This window comes from Myotis lucifugus, unplaced genomic scaffold, assembly GCF_000147115.1.
Source record: "Myotis lucifugus unplaced genomic scaffold, Myoluc2.0 scaffold_124, whole genome shotgun sequence".
Taxonomy (NCBI): domain Eukaryota; kingdom Metazoa; phylum Chordata; class Mammalia; order Chiroptera; family Vespertilionidae; genus Myotis; species Myotis lucifugus.
In genome coordinates, this window is record NW_005871172.1 from 975,075 (window position 1) to 988,811 (window position 13,737).

General features: G+C 48.2%; 1 protein-coding gene and 1 pseudogene across 1 annotated transcript; both read left to right on the forward strand.

Moving 5' to 3' along the window:
- The first annotated feature begins 1,789 nt into the window (after positions 1–1,789).
- LOC102432323 (mas-related G-protein coupled receptor member X2-like) lies at positions 1,790–4,523 on the forward strand. The gene is made up of 2 exons (XM_006093856.3): positions 1,790–1,877; positions 3,509–4,523. The coding sequence occupies exons 1-2, from the start codon at positions 1,867–1,869 to the stop codon at positions 4,521–4,523; spliced, it is 1,026 nt and encodes a 341-aa protein (XP_006093918.2). The 5' UTR covers positions 1,790–1,866.
- A 902-nt stretch (positions 4,524–5,425) lies between these two features.
- LOC111827044 lies at positions 5,426–7,083 on the forward strand (annotated as a pseudogene).
- Positions 7,084–13,737: the final 6,654 nt, after the last annotated feature.

The window sequence follows — 13,737 nt, forward strand, 5'->3', positions numbered from 1 at the left end:
TAATAAAGTTTCATGATTTATTTTTAAGTATTTGGATTATATATGGATTTATCCTAATATCAGATGCAAAGTATGTTTTCAACTGTATTTATTTTAATTTTTAATATATTTTTATTGATTTCAGAGATGAAGAGAGAGAGAAACATCAATGAGGAGAGAGAATCATTGATTGGCTGCCTCCTGCATGCCCCACACTGAGGATCAAGCCCACAACTGGTCTTGCAAAGCGTATCAGGCCATAAAAACTGTGAACAAGGCACTGCCCTGGGGTGGGGAGGGAAGGTCGTTATCACTGGCTCCAGGACAGATCATCCACACCTGGGGGTCTTCCTGTAAGCCCATGAAAGGGGGTGGAACCATATCTGCAAGACAAAGACCGCAAAAGGTTATAAAAAGTGAAGCCTCTGCATGTTACTTCACACTGATTTGGAAATTAATCCTGGAGTCCACTAGTGTTAATAAACGGGTCCCTCCCTTTCTCTAGGAAGTGTGCTTGGTATTTCTTTGCTCTTCTGTAACATAATAAGATCTTTATTAAATACTAGAGGCCTGATGCACAAAATTTGTGCAAGAGTAGGCCTTCCTTCTCCGCTTCCAGCTGCCTGGCTGTCGGCCGCCATCTTGACTGGCAGTTAATTTGCATATCGCCCTGATTAGCCAATGGGAAGGGTAAGGACGTCCAGTCTAATTATCATATTATGCTTTTATTATTATAGATTTGCTGAATAAATCCATTGAAGAACTTTTCTGAATATTTCAAATAGTTTCTAATCCAAATGACACTTAAAAAATAACAAGTAACTCACCCTGGCCAGTGTGGCTCAGTTAGTTGGAGCATTGTCCATATGCCAAAAGGTCTTGGGTTCGATTCTAGGTCAGGCCTCAACCTAGGTCGAGGGTTTGATCCCCAGTTGGGGTGTGTCCAAGAGGCAACCAATTGATGTTTCTCTCATCGATGTTTCTCTGTCTCCCTTCATCTCTCTAAAAAAATCAATAAGCTTATCTTCAGATAGGATTTTAAAAGAGTACAAAAGTAACTTAATTTGACTGTAGCATGAGGCACATGAAAGGAAAACATAAGAGATAAGAGTTAAATTTCTAATATTTACACCAAATGAAAATAAATTTTAAAATTAGATAAAGTGGAAGAGGGAAGAAGAATGTTATGTGTGCTGAACTCCTTATCTTTAAAAGGGATGCCAATTGATCTACTTCTTAATGTTTATAAATTTAAAAAAATAACTTTAAGTTTACGGTTCAGAGCTAATAATAAAGGAAGTAAGAATTGGTTGAACTTTGAAGAATAGAATTCAGGGAGCCTGTCACCTTATATAGACTTCTCTATCATTTGGAGGGTAATTATACACAAGAATGCATATTGCTGTGATAATTTAAAAAAAACACACAAGAAAAGTGGGTTTTGGCCATGGTGGACTTTCAATCACTCTACGATATACTTTATTCTTTAGTTTTAAAGCCTCACAATGCAAACTCATATTGTTTGACACTGCTCCCCAGGCTCAGTCTTCAACTATAGGTTCCACAACAGTGATAACCAGGAGGATGACAGGATGGCGTAGGATGGGAGTGGCTGACATGTGAGTGGACATGGGGCAAATGATAAGAAACATCTCAGTAACTGATCATGCTCAAACAGCTCTGGTCTCTGACTTGCCCACAGTCCTGGCACAGGAAATTGAAAGGTCTGTCCAATATCTTGATAAACCTTCCTTAGTCACCAGCTTTCAGTCCAGCTCCTTCACACATCTCCTGATTTAGAGGGCAGAGACGTGTCTCTGGCATCACTCAATCCCAGGAAGACTCTCCCCTTCAGCACAGGTCAGCTCTCCACCTCAGGCCGGAAGAATGGAAGAAAGGTAAGAATGTATACCCAGAACTGACTTATGTCCAAAGCCAGTTATGGTTTTTGCTCTAAGTTCCCATCCCCATGGTTCCCAGGCTCTACATGCAGGGGTCCTGGTGCATCCTTCAGGGAAAAGCAGGAGGCATGAAGCTCTCCTCTAGTGTCTTTGGGTGCATCCACTCTGACTGTTGGAGATGCAAATGGGTCAACCAGAACCTTTCTCTCTTCTGATCCATCTGCCCACAGGCTCCCCTTCATTCCAACCATTCAAGTCTGGTGTCATGGACAGAACTCTGCCTCAAATATTATTTAGGGAGCAAAGTAAAATGTGAGCATTGCTTCCCAAGTCGGAACTGTTGTTAACCCAGATTTCACTTTTTTCCTTTTTTCCCTCTTCTCTTGTGGATATGGCAGAGTGCCAGGAGTAAACAGACCAACTGGGGTAAATGGGGGTTGTTTCATGAGGGACTATTGAGCGGGTTTAAAGGAAAGTGACAATGCATGGTGAAGCACCCTTAGGTAAGCAATAGAGGAGCACTGTCTCCACCCCGAGGCTTAAAGGGACCCAGGAAAGAGCAAGTGCACAGATAGAGCAGAGCTGTAATCATAGCAGCAGCAATAGGAAGGACCACCAGCCAGGAGGAGGAGCAGGCCCAGGCCAACACACTGCCCAGAGGGAGAGAGCCAGGAGATCAAAAGGCCAAATCTCTTTTTCCCTGCCCTCCAGTCTCCTGGTAGCAACCAGAAATCAGAAGCACATGATGAGATACCATCATTACCAGGAAAACCCCTGGGTGGGCTCAGGCTGCCTGTCACTGTGTCCAATAACGAAAACAGGGTTGAATCATATAAGGTGTATATTGAGAAGGCTAGCCAACCAAGAAGACAGGGTGCTTACAAACATTCAAATCCTGTCTTACAGCAAGATACAGGGGACAGGATTATAAAGGGGAAAGGACCAGGGTGAGGCTGGGAACAGAATGCAGCTACGTGCAGCCCTGGAGGTCTGCAGACATCAGCTATTGTCCTTTAGTCATCAGGAGATGAGATGATGTTGATGAGCTGACATACTGAGCCACTTTGAGCCCAGTTCACGCAGCCATCCTCACACCTCCCCTAGCAAGAGATCACATTCCCTTCATGTCCCTAAAGCATGGTCTTTCTCCTTGGTGGATGGGCCCGTTAGTCATGAGGGTGGACTGTGGTCATCTCTGCTCTTCCTGACTTCATGCAGCTGAGGGGGAAACTCCAGCTGAGGACAGAACTAATACTTGGGTCCAGAGCCCTCTCCTGGTCTCTCAGATTCTATTCCAGACATTGATCTCCTTCTTCAGAACATTCTGGAGACATGACATCGCCTCCGGACAGTGAGTGGGAGCTGTGGTAGGGGGGCATGGTGGGACTTCAGAATGTCCCCATGTCAGTAGCAGATTTGTATTGCAGTAGAGCAAGCCCAGGCTCTAGAGTCAGAGAGAGAACTGGGTTTGAATCCAGGTCCAGGACTCCAAGACTGGGCCTTCCATAAGTATCTTAACCTCTGGACCCTCCTTTCCTGGTTCTGTAACACGGGACAGCAATAGCCCACAGCATGATGGTTCTGAGAATCATTGATCGTACCAGTGCCCAACTCCTGTTTTCTTCCAGGGTCACCACTGCAGGGTTTGAGAGCACAAATATGACTGTCACAGCCTGGGGGACCGAGCTCACACCAACCAATGGAAGTGACCAGGCTCCTTCTAAATGTAACAAAGATACCGTGACCCCAGACGTGCTGGTCTTCACCTTGGCCCTGGTGGGGCTGGCAGGGAACTCGGTGGTGCTCTGGCTGCTGGGCTTCCGCATGGGCAGGAACGCCTTCTCTGTCTACGTCCTCAACCTGGCAGGGGCCGACTTCCTCTTCCTCTGCTACCGATTTATACAGAGTCTACATTTCGTTTTCAACTTTCCTTTTTTCATTAGAGTACTTAACAGAGCTCTCTCACTTGTATCAACCTTTGCCTACATCTCAGGCCTGAGCTTTCTCAGCGCCATCAGCACAGAGCGCTGCCTGTCTGTTCTGTGGCCCATCTGGTACCGCTGCCGCCGCCCCAGACACCTGTCAACCATCATGTGTGCCCTGCTCTGGGCCCTGTCCCTGCTGCTGAGCATCCTGGAAAAAAATTTCTCTTGGAGTCTCTTGCATTTGTTCAGCCCTTCCGTGTGTCAGGTATTTGACTTCATCGTTGCGGCGTGGCTGATTTTGTTATTTGTGCTTCTCTCTGGGTCCAGCCTGGCCCTGATGACCAGACTGCTGTGTGGCTCCAACCGGGTGCCGCCCACCAGGCTCTACATGACCGTTGTGATCACAGTGCTGGTCTTCCTCCTCTGTGGCCTGCCCTTCGGCATCTACTGGTTCATCATATTCTGGTTTCCAAATGAATCTAATGCCTTCTTTGATCTTTCCATAATGGTAGTACTTCTGTCCTGTGTCAACAGCTGTGCCAACCCCATCATTTACTTCTTCGTTGGCTCCTTCAGGCAGCAATGGTGGAAGCAGAGACGCACCCTGAGACTGGTTCTCCAGAGGGCTCTGCAGGACACTCCTGAGGTGGATGAACCTGGAGAAAGCCTTCCTGGGGAAACCCTGGCCATGTCGGGAGGCAGACTGGGGCAGGGATGAGAGCCTCTGTCCTGATCAGTCTGGAGTAACTTTGAGACTCACTGCTGCTCTGCCAGGCTGGGAAAGTATCTAGTCTTCTCTCAGCCTCAGCCTCAGAATGTGTCAGTGATTCCCCAATCTCTTCAAATAGGTTGTTTTTAATCTGACTGCTCTAGTTTTTCTCATTAGTCTGAAAATTACGCCTTGCCACCGTTTCTGACATTACCATTAAATTTCTCATGTAATCATCCTCTGAATTTACTTATTGAATGTTTTTTCTTTACAAGTGGATCTGAAAAATCTTCTTGAAATACTTGGCTTTGAACTGATAACTATAATTTACCTAGTAAGTACCCTATGTCACATTAGCCAGCCACACTAACCTTTTAAAACAGGCAAGGAAAGTTAAACAGGAACTGGAAAAATAGAAATGGGAAAAGAGGCAATTTATAGTGTTATCCTATCTAATAATAGATAGACATGGTAATTGGCCATACCTTCGCTACACCTCCCATTGGCTAATCAGCGTGATATCCAAATTAACCGCCAAAAAGGTGGCAGCTAATTTGCATACTGCAGGCAGGGTGGGACACCGGGACCCAGGAGCCACCTTTCCTGCGGCCAGTATTCATGATCATGATCGGAAAGCCAGGCTGCAGGCAAGGCAGCCCCCTGGAACCCAGGAGCCTTTCAGTGAGGTCTGCAGGCGAAGCAGTGATCAAGCTATGAGGGGGAGGGTGGGGGGCGGAAGGAGCTACAGGAGCAGCTCTGGCCAAAGACTGAAGACTTCCACCGGAGCGAGGAGCCAAGAGCTGCTTGGGGGCTCAGGCCTGTGGGAAAGCAGGCACCGTGAGCTGGTGATCCCAACGGCCTGATAGCGTTGGAGGTGGTGTTGGGACTGGGGACTGGTGAATGGGCAGAAGATGGCACTGATTGGGCCAATTGCTATGATGCCCACTGTAGCCAGCAAACTGCCTGATCAGGAGGTGGGGCCAGCAGCCAACCTCACAGCCCCTCCCCCATGCCGGCCTTCCCCTGATCAGACTCTCCCATCCCAATCAAGAGCAGGGTGCACAGAGCCTGGACCCCTCCTGGCAGTCCCGAGTCCCTGGGGCCGAGAATTCTGATGGCCCTGCCCAGAGAGTAGAGGTGCCTGAGGGGCAGGGACAGGGACCACAGGCCTCCAGGGAGCACTGCAGAGTTGGCAATGAGAGGAGAGGGCCTGTGAAGGGGGAGAAGGTGAAGCCAGTGGACATCAGCCCAGAATCCAGCCCTTCCCCTCCAGAGGCAGCAGGACCTAAACCCAGAACCCCAGCCCAAATTGGAAGAGCCTGAGGGAGCTTCAGGAAGCTCTATGCAAAGCTGCACATTGAGAACGAGAGACTTTGTGAAGCCCTGACCCAGACCACGCTGCGGCTGGAGCAGCTCAAGGTGGAGCTGGAGCACACCATGCAGAGGCAAGAGCACTTTGCAGAGAGGCCAGCCATTCTGGAGCTGGCGAGATTTGAGTGTAGGCCCTAGAGTGCAAGGCTGCTGAACTGGGAGAGGAGCTGAAGGGCCTGTCCAATCTCCAAGCTGACAACCAGTGCCTCAAGGATGAGAATGTGGCCCTGATCTTTGTCATCAGCAAACTGTCCAAGTGACCCCAGAGGACTTGCCCCTGCACCCGCATTTATACAGCTGCTTTTGCCACATGCACCCCTTCTCTGTGTGAACATGAGTGATAGGGCTGTCGAGGAGTCTCTGAGAAGCCATAACCTCCCTTGAGATCTCCAGGTTAGGAGGGGAGGACAGAGCCCCCGGGAGCCAAGGGGCCATCTGAGGCCAGGATGGAGATGGGAGGCTGAGCCAGGTAGGGGGACCAAGGCTGCAGGAAGGACCAGAAAGGAACTGAGGACCAGGAAGTGTCAGGACCAGTAGCCAGGACCAGAGTGGTCACCCAGAGGTCCCCTCTCATGTGTGCTGCCACCAGTCACCCCTCCAGCCCCTGAGCAGGGATTAGAATGTGCCAACCATCCCGCTGGCCTGGGCCAGGTAAGCCTGTATATAGGGTCTGTGTGCAATAGGGAGGGACATCTATTTTTTGCTGCCCCTTCCCCATCGCTGTCCCGGGCAGGGGGAGGAGGTATTTTTCAGACATAGCACAGGCACCACAAGTAAAAGTTGTGAAGTTGCAAAAAAAAAAAAAAAAGAAGAAGAGCAGGCCAGCCTGCCAAACACCCTCTCTCTTCCCACCATCCTCTGTCCCCCTGCCCAGGCCTGCACTTGATCAACCTGCCCCACCACAATAGGCCCACAGCCCCTCCCCGTGGCTGTCAGCCCCTGATTGCACCCCATCCACCCCAAGAGGGGGCAGGACCAGCCAGCCAATCTCCTGCAGCCCCTCCCCAGGCTGGCCCCAGACGTGGCCCAGCATTGGGCCAAGTCGGAGAAGGTGAAGCTGTGGGAGGTGTCTGTGGCTGCCCTCCGCTCCCTCCTGGAGCCCTTCATCTACCTGGCCAGCAAGATGACCCAGCCCCAGAGCAAGTCCGCCTTCCCCCTCAGCCATAAGAACAAGGGCAGCAGCTCCTTGGATGGCTGAAGAGCTGCCATCCCTTCTTCACCTCCCCAACCCCAGTCCAGCTTCTGGGGCTTTGGAGGATGGGTTGAAGGGAAAGACAACTCCCACTAGGGCAGGCAGCTGGGCTGTTCCGGGCTCGGGCCACTTTGGCTTCCTCCAAATTCCGGGAAGTGCAAGTAATCTAGGTTAATGCCCCCAGTCTCTCCCTCCACCCCAGCTTCCATCCTATCTACCCCTCTGTGACCTGGGGCTGATGTGGGTCAGGGTCCCTCCCCCCCGCCATGGTTGGGAAGCAGAGCTTCCCCACAGAAGTGCCACGTCTAGGGTCTGGTTCTGATCATGGGTCCCACACCTCTGGGCTTCTGCCACACACACACACAAACACTTATGGCACCAGCCTAGACTCCAGGGGAAGGGTGTCCAGGTATAATGTATGCGTGTGCATCCTGGTGTTAGGGGTGCCTCCTCACTCAGCACCCTGACCTTGTTCCCATCTGTACCATGGCTGGAAGAAGCCAGCCTCCTGGGAAGTGTGATTTTCTACTTGACCTCCTGCCCCAATTGTTTCACTTCCTCTTCCTGCTTCATTAGTTGAGGTGGAATGGTACGATGACTGGGCTGATTCACCAAGGGGCTTTGTTACCCAGGAAGGTTTTCTCTCTCTGGGCTTTCGTTTCCTTATCTGTACAGTGACAGGAGTTGCTTAGATGGCCTTCAGATCCTCTCCAGCCCTATGACTTTATAATGCCCCTGGCTTCGGGCCAGCTGACTGTCCCCTTTGTTTCTTCTCCCTCTTCAAGGTGCTATGCCTACCGCACCTGGATGCTGGGACTCTCCGCCACGGGGCAGGAGTGCACTATCTACTCTAGTTGCCAGAATGGCTGCTTAGTGCCCACTGGGGAACTTCACACCCCTGGGGGCTGGTCTTCACTCCTCCCTGTGGTTGTTTTCAGCTATTAGCTGGACTTTATTTATAAATTACCTGTTATAAGTTAGTATGCTGCCATGGTGAAGGCTGGACAAGGTGCTCCTCTAGCCCTTCTTACCTCATGCCTCAGCAGAACAAGGCCAACAGTAGTAGCTTCTCAGGAGCGGACAGAACTGTTGGGGCTCAGAAGGACGGTTACACTCTCAACATGCTGTAAGGTGAGCTCATGACCCACAACTTCCTGGGCCCACTTCGTGCTTCTCTCTGGGCTTCTGATGGGCACCGCTACCATAGGTGAGCCCTACAGCCGGGCCACATCCAGTGCATGCCCCTTCCCAAAACAGGGAGGTGAGCAGGGGCAGGCGGTCCCAGGCTGGGCAAGTCAAGTTAGGACATATACAGGCTCGGGCTTAAAGTTCATTTATTGATGCATTGGACACAATAAAACCACAATTCTTATCAAAAAAAAAAAAAGTGGGAATATGCTAATTGATTCTAGCACCATCACAAAGATGGTGGCACCCGCAGCCAATAAGGAGGGAATATGCTAATTGACTGTTCTGCCCTCAAAGATGGTGGTGCCAACCGCCACAAGATGGCCGGCAGAGGAGGGCAGTTGTAGGTGATAAGGCCAGTAGGGGAGGGCAGTTAGGGGTAACCAGGCCAGCAGGGGAGGGCAGTTAGGGGCGACCAGGCCAGCAAGGGAGGGCAGTTAGGAGTGACCAGGCCAGCAGGGGAGGGCAATTGGGGGGCAACCAGGCCAGCAGGGGAGGGCAGCCAGGCTGGCAGGGGAAGGCAATTGGGGATGACTGGGCCAGTAGGGAAGGGCAGTTGGGGGCAACCAGACCAGCAGGGGAGGGCAGTGGGAGGAGACCAGGCTGGCAGGTGAGGGCAGTTGGGGGCCATAGGGCCGGCCGGGTAGTGGTAAGGAGGTGATCAGGCAAGCAGACAGAAGCGGTTAGGACCAATCAGGCAGGCAGGCAGCCAACGGTTGGGAGTCACCAGTCCCGGATTGTGAGAGGGATGTCCGACTGCTGACAGTCAGACATCCCCTGAGGGGTCCCAGATTGGAGAGGGTGCAGGCTGGGCTAAGGGACACCCCTCCCCCCCAGTGCACAAATTTCATGCACTGGGCCTCTAGTTGTTACTAAAAGTACAAAGGTTGTTTAGAAAATGGTTACCAGTGTGCAAATAAGTTTCATTCCCCGTGACACCCCAAATATATGGTCATAGTTGCTAGATCTCTCTTAAGAATGATCAGCCCAGCCCGTGTAGCTCAGTGTTTGAGTGTTGACCTATGAACCAGGAGGACACAGATCAATTCCTGGTCAGGGCACATGCTCGGGTTGGAGTCTCGGTCCTCCATGGAGGCCATGCAGGAGGCAGCCAATCAATGATTCTCTCTCATCACTGATGTTTCTATTTCTCTCTCCCTCTCCTTTCCTCTCTCTGAAATCAATAAAAAAAATTTAATGGATCATTGGCTGAAGTGCAGTGAGTAATGAGCCATGTCTCGTGTGGCGCTGAAGTGTCAGAAGTTGGCATAAGTTTTGCAAAATGAGTTAGAGTCAACTCTATAATACTGTCAAGTCCAGACATCACCAGCAAGGTCACCCAAGCAGGACAAGCCAAAGAGGAAAGTCCTGCTCTCCTGACACTGACTCTACGATATGTTCAACCCTACAGGGTCTGAAACCACATCTAGAAACAACAGGCAGGTGGAACAAGGACAAGGGTTGGGGGAAGTGGGAAGCAAGAAACAAAAGAATGCACCCTCTTCTAGACTACAGTCTTTTTGTCTGCAAAAGGCCACATTGGAGCAGGAGAGATGGTTCATCTTTCAATTAAACTCAATGTTTTATGCCTCATATAAAACTTCAACTCTACTTGTTTACAGCTTTGATATGGATGATGGCATAAGAGTTGGTAACCGGTTATCAGAAATCTCGTATTTAAATTCTGCATGATATCTCCTACCTCTTTTGAAATGTAGTATCTATAGTATCTTGATATTTAGATCTGAGCTGTTTTAACATCTGTTATACATGTGAGAGAATAATGCGTATCAACTTCAGAACCTCTGAAGAGATCAGTGAGTGAAAGTTAGGCCTTTAGCTATAACTGCAAAATTTTATTTATTCACTTATAAAGAAATATTGGAAGCAAATATGATAAAATTTTAATATATACTTAAATTTAATGGTGATTATGTGAATGCTTATTATATTATCTCATGGACTACATGCCTAGTTTACAATCTTCTTTCCAGCATAAACCTTGTTCTCATTCTTGGTAACTGCTATATGCATGTAGCTAGTAAATCCAACAAACTTTTCAATCTGATTAATTATAGACCAACAACAAGTTGCAAAATTACTGCAGAGAGTTCCTGTCTGCCCGTCACCCAGCCTCTGCCAATGGTGACATCTTACACAAATACAGGACATTTTCAAAACCAAGAAATTGACCTGGGTAGGATACAATTATTCACACTACACATCTTACTCAGATCTCACCCATTTTCACATGCACACATTTTTACTGTGCATAATTCTAGGACATTTTATCACATGTATAGATTCATGTAATGACAGCCACATTCAAGATTTGGAACTGTTTCTTTGTCACAAAAGAATCCTCCTGGACAACTCTTTGTAGACACACACAACCTGTGCCCCTTCCAAACTCTTGGCAACCACTGATCTCTTCTCCATCTCTATACTTTTTTCATTTCAAAAATGTTGTACAAATAGAATCATACAGTATTCAGCCTTTGAGTTTGACTTTTTTCATTCAGCACAATGACCTCAAGATCCATCCAAGTTGTTGCACGAATCAATAGTTTGTTGTTCGTTTTTAAAATTGCTGTGTCGTATTCTTTATATGGATGCATTACATTGTGTTTCACTACTCACAAGTGGAAGGACATTTGGTTTGTTTCCAGTTTGATTATTATAATAAAATTGCTATGAATGAACATCTGTTTAGAGGTTTCCATGTGAACATAAGTTTACCATTCTCTAAAATAAATGCCAGGAATAATTGCTGTTTTATATGGTAAGTATATGTCCAAATTTGTAAGAAAATGTATAGTTTTTCAGCATGGCCATACCATTTTACTTTCCAACCAGAAATCTATGAGAGATCCAGTTTTCCTAAAGTCTTGTCAATATTTGAAGGAATCGGTATTTTTTAATTTTAGCCATGCTAAGGAGTGTGTAATAGTATCTCATCGTGGTTTTAATTTTGTATTTCCCTAATGGCTAGGGGTGCAAAACTATTTCATATATTTATTTGCCTTCCATGTATTTCCTTTGGTGAAGTGTCTGTTCAAGTCTTTTGCCCTGGTTGAGTCCAATTCTCCATTAACTCCATGCCTGTTTCCAGGGAGCTGAGTGTAACCAGAGAGCAACACACAACCAATGGCTTCGCTTTCAATCTATGTCACAAACTACAAGTATCCACTTAGCTCTGCTGAGTCATCAGGTACCTTTTCCATAACTACCCTCTCAATCTCCAAGGGAAACACTAAACTCCATCTCTCTCCTGAAACCCCCTCCTCACTCTTTTATCACTCTCACATGCTGCCCTCCTGAGAATGTCCCCATCTCCCAACACCAAATCTATCAGCCAAACTGCCTCTGTGCTCATTTACCTGCCTTTCCTCTCAGGCCAGGGAAGAGCTCTGCATTCTCCTACCCTAAACCATCCTTTCCACCTGCAGACAGGTTCCCACCCCTCTCCTCCACAGACACACTTATACAATTACTAGAGGCCCAGTGCATGAAATTCATGCATGGGGAGGGAGGATGTCCCTCAGCCCGGCCTGCACCCTCTCCAATCTGGAACCCCTTGGGTGATGTCTGCTGCCAGTTTAGGATCAATCCCTGTGTGATCAGGCCTAAAATGTCAGTCAGACATGCCTCTCACAATCTGGGACTGCTGGCTCCTAATCGTTTGCCTGCCTGCCTGCCTGATCACCCCCTAACCACTCCCCTGCCAGCCCAATCACCCCCAACTGCCCTCCCCTGCCAGCCTGATCGCCCCCAACTGCCCTGCGCTGCCGGCCTGGTCACTCCCAAATGCCCACTCCTGCTGGCCTGGTCGCCCCCAACTGCCCTCCCCTGTCAGCCTTATGGCCCCCAACTGCCCTCCCCTGCTGATCTGGTGACCAATAACTGCCAAAAGTTTTGGTCTTTTATATTTCCGTGAGTAAAATATAACTCTATGTAATTTTAATTTTCATCTCTGTTATTATTACTTTGGTTTCTCTCCATATGTTTAAGAACCATTTTTATTTTGAGAAGTTGTGAATTTATGACCTATAATCATTTTCTTATTGGCTTGTTAGATTTTGAATTATCATTTTACAGGAACTTTTACAAATAGGGGAATTAGTAATTTTTCTTTTATATGAGTTACCAATATTTTCCCAACTCATTTTTCATCTTTTGATTGTGATGATTCATGCCATACCAAAAAAATTCTATATGTTCTCATCCTTATTAATCTTTTCTTTAATGCCTTCTGAATTTTGTGCTACACTTTGAAAGCCTTTCCGAACATTGGGAGGAAAAAAAAAAAACTTTCCTATGGTTTCTCCAGGTACTAATAAAGTTTCATGATTTATTTTTAAGTATTTGGATTATATATGGATTTATCCTAATATCAGATGCAAAGTATGGTTTCAACTGTATTTATTTTAATTTTTAATATATTTTTATTGATTTCAGAGATGAAGAGAGAGAGAAACATCAATGAGGAGAGAGAATCATTGATTGGCTGCCTCCTGCATGCCCCACACTGAGGATCAAGCCCACAACTGGTCTTGCAAGGCATGTCAGGCCATAAAAACTGTGAACAATGCACTGCCCTGGGGTGGGGAGGGAAGGTCGTTATCACTGGCTCCAGGACAGATCATCAACACCTGGGGGCCTTCCTGTAAGCCCATGAAAGGGGGTGGAACCATATCTGCAAGACAAAGACCCCAGAAGGTTATAAAAAGTGAAGCCTTTGCGTGTTACTTCACACTGATTTGGAAATTATTCCTGGAGTCCACTAGTGCTAATAAACAGGGTCCCTCTCTTTCTCTAGGAAGTGTGCTTGGTATTTCTTTGCCCTTCTGTGACATAATAAATACTAGAGGCCTGATGCACAAAATTCATGCAAGAGTAGGCCTTCCTTCTCCCAGCTGCCAGCACTGGCTTCCCTTCCAGCACTTGGACCCAGGCTTCCTTTGAAGCCCCAGCTTCATCCAGAAGGTCATCCGGAAGGACATCCAGTCTAATTAGCATATTATGCTTTTAATTTTATAGACTAGAGGCCCGGTGCACAAAAATTTGTGCACGGGGGGGAGGGGTCTCTCAGCCCGACCTGTGCCCTCTCCCAGTCTGGGACCCCTCGGAAGATAATGACCTGCTGGCTTAGGCCTGCTCCTGGGTGGCAGAGGGCAGGCCCAATCCCTAGGTGCAGCCCCTGGTCGGGCTCAGAGCAGGGCTGATTGGGGAGTTGGGGCACCACCCCCTGTCATGCACAGAGCAGGGTGGATTGGGAGGTTGCAATGCCACCCTCAGTCACGCTCAGGGTAGGGCCGATTGGGAGGTTGGGGGCACCGCCCCATGTCACACTCAAGGCAGGGTCGATGGGCAGGTTGCAGCGCCACCCCCTGTCACTCACAGAGCAGGGCCCATCAGGGGTTGGGGCTCCGTACCCTGTCATGCACAGAGCAGGTCGATAGGGGAGTTAGG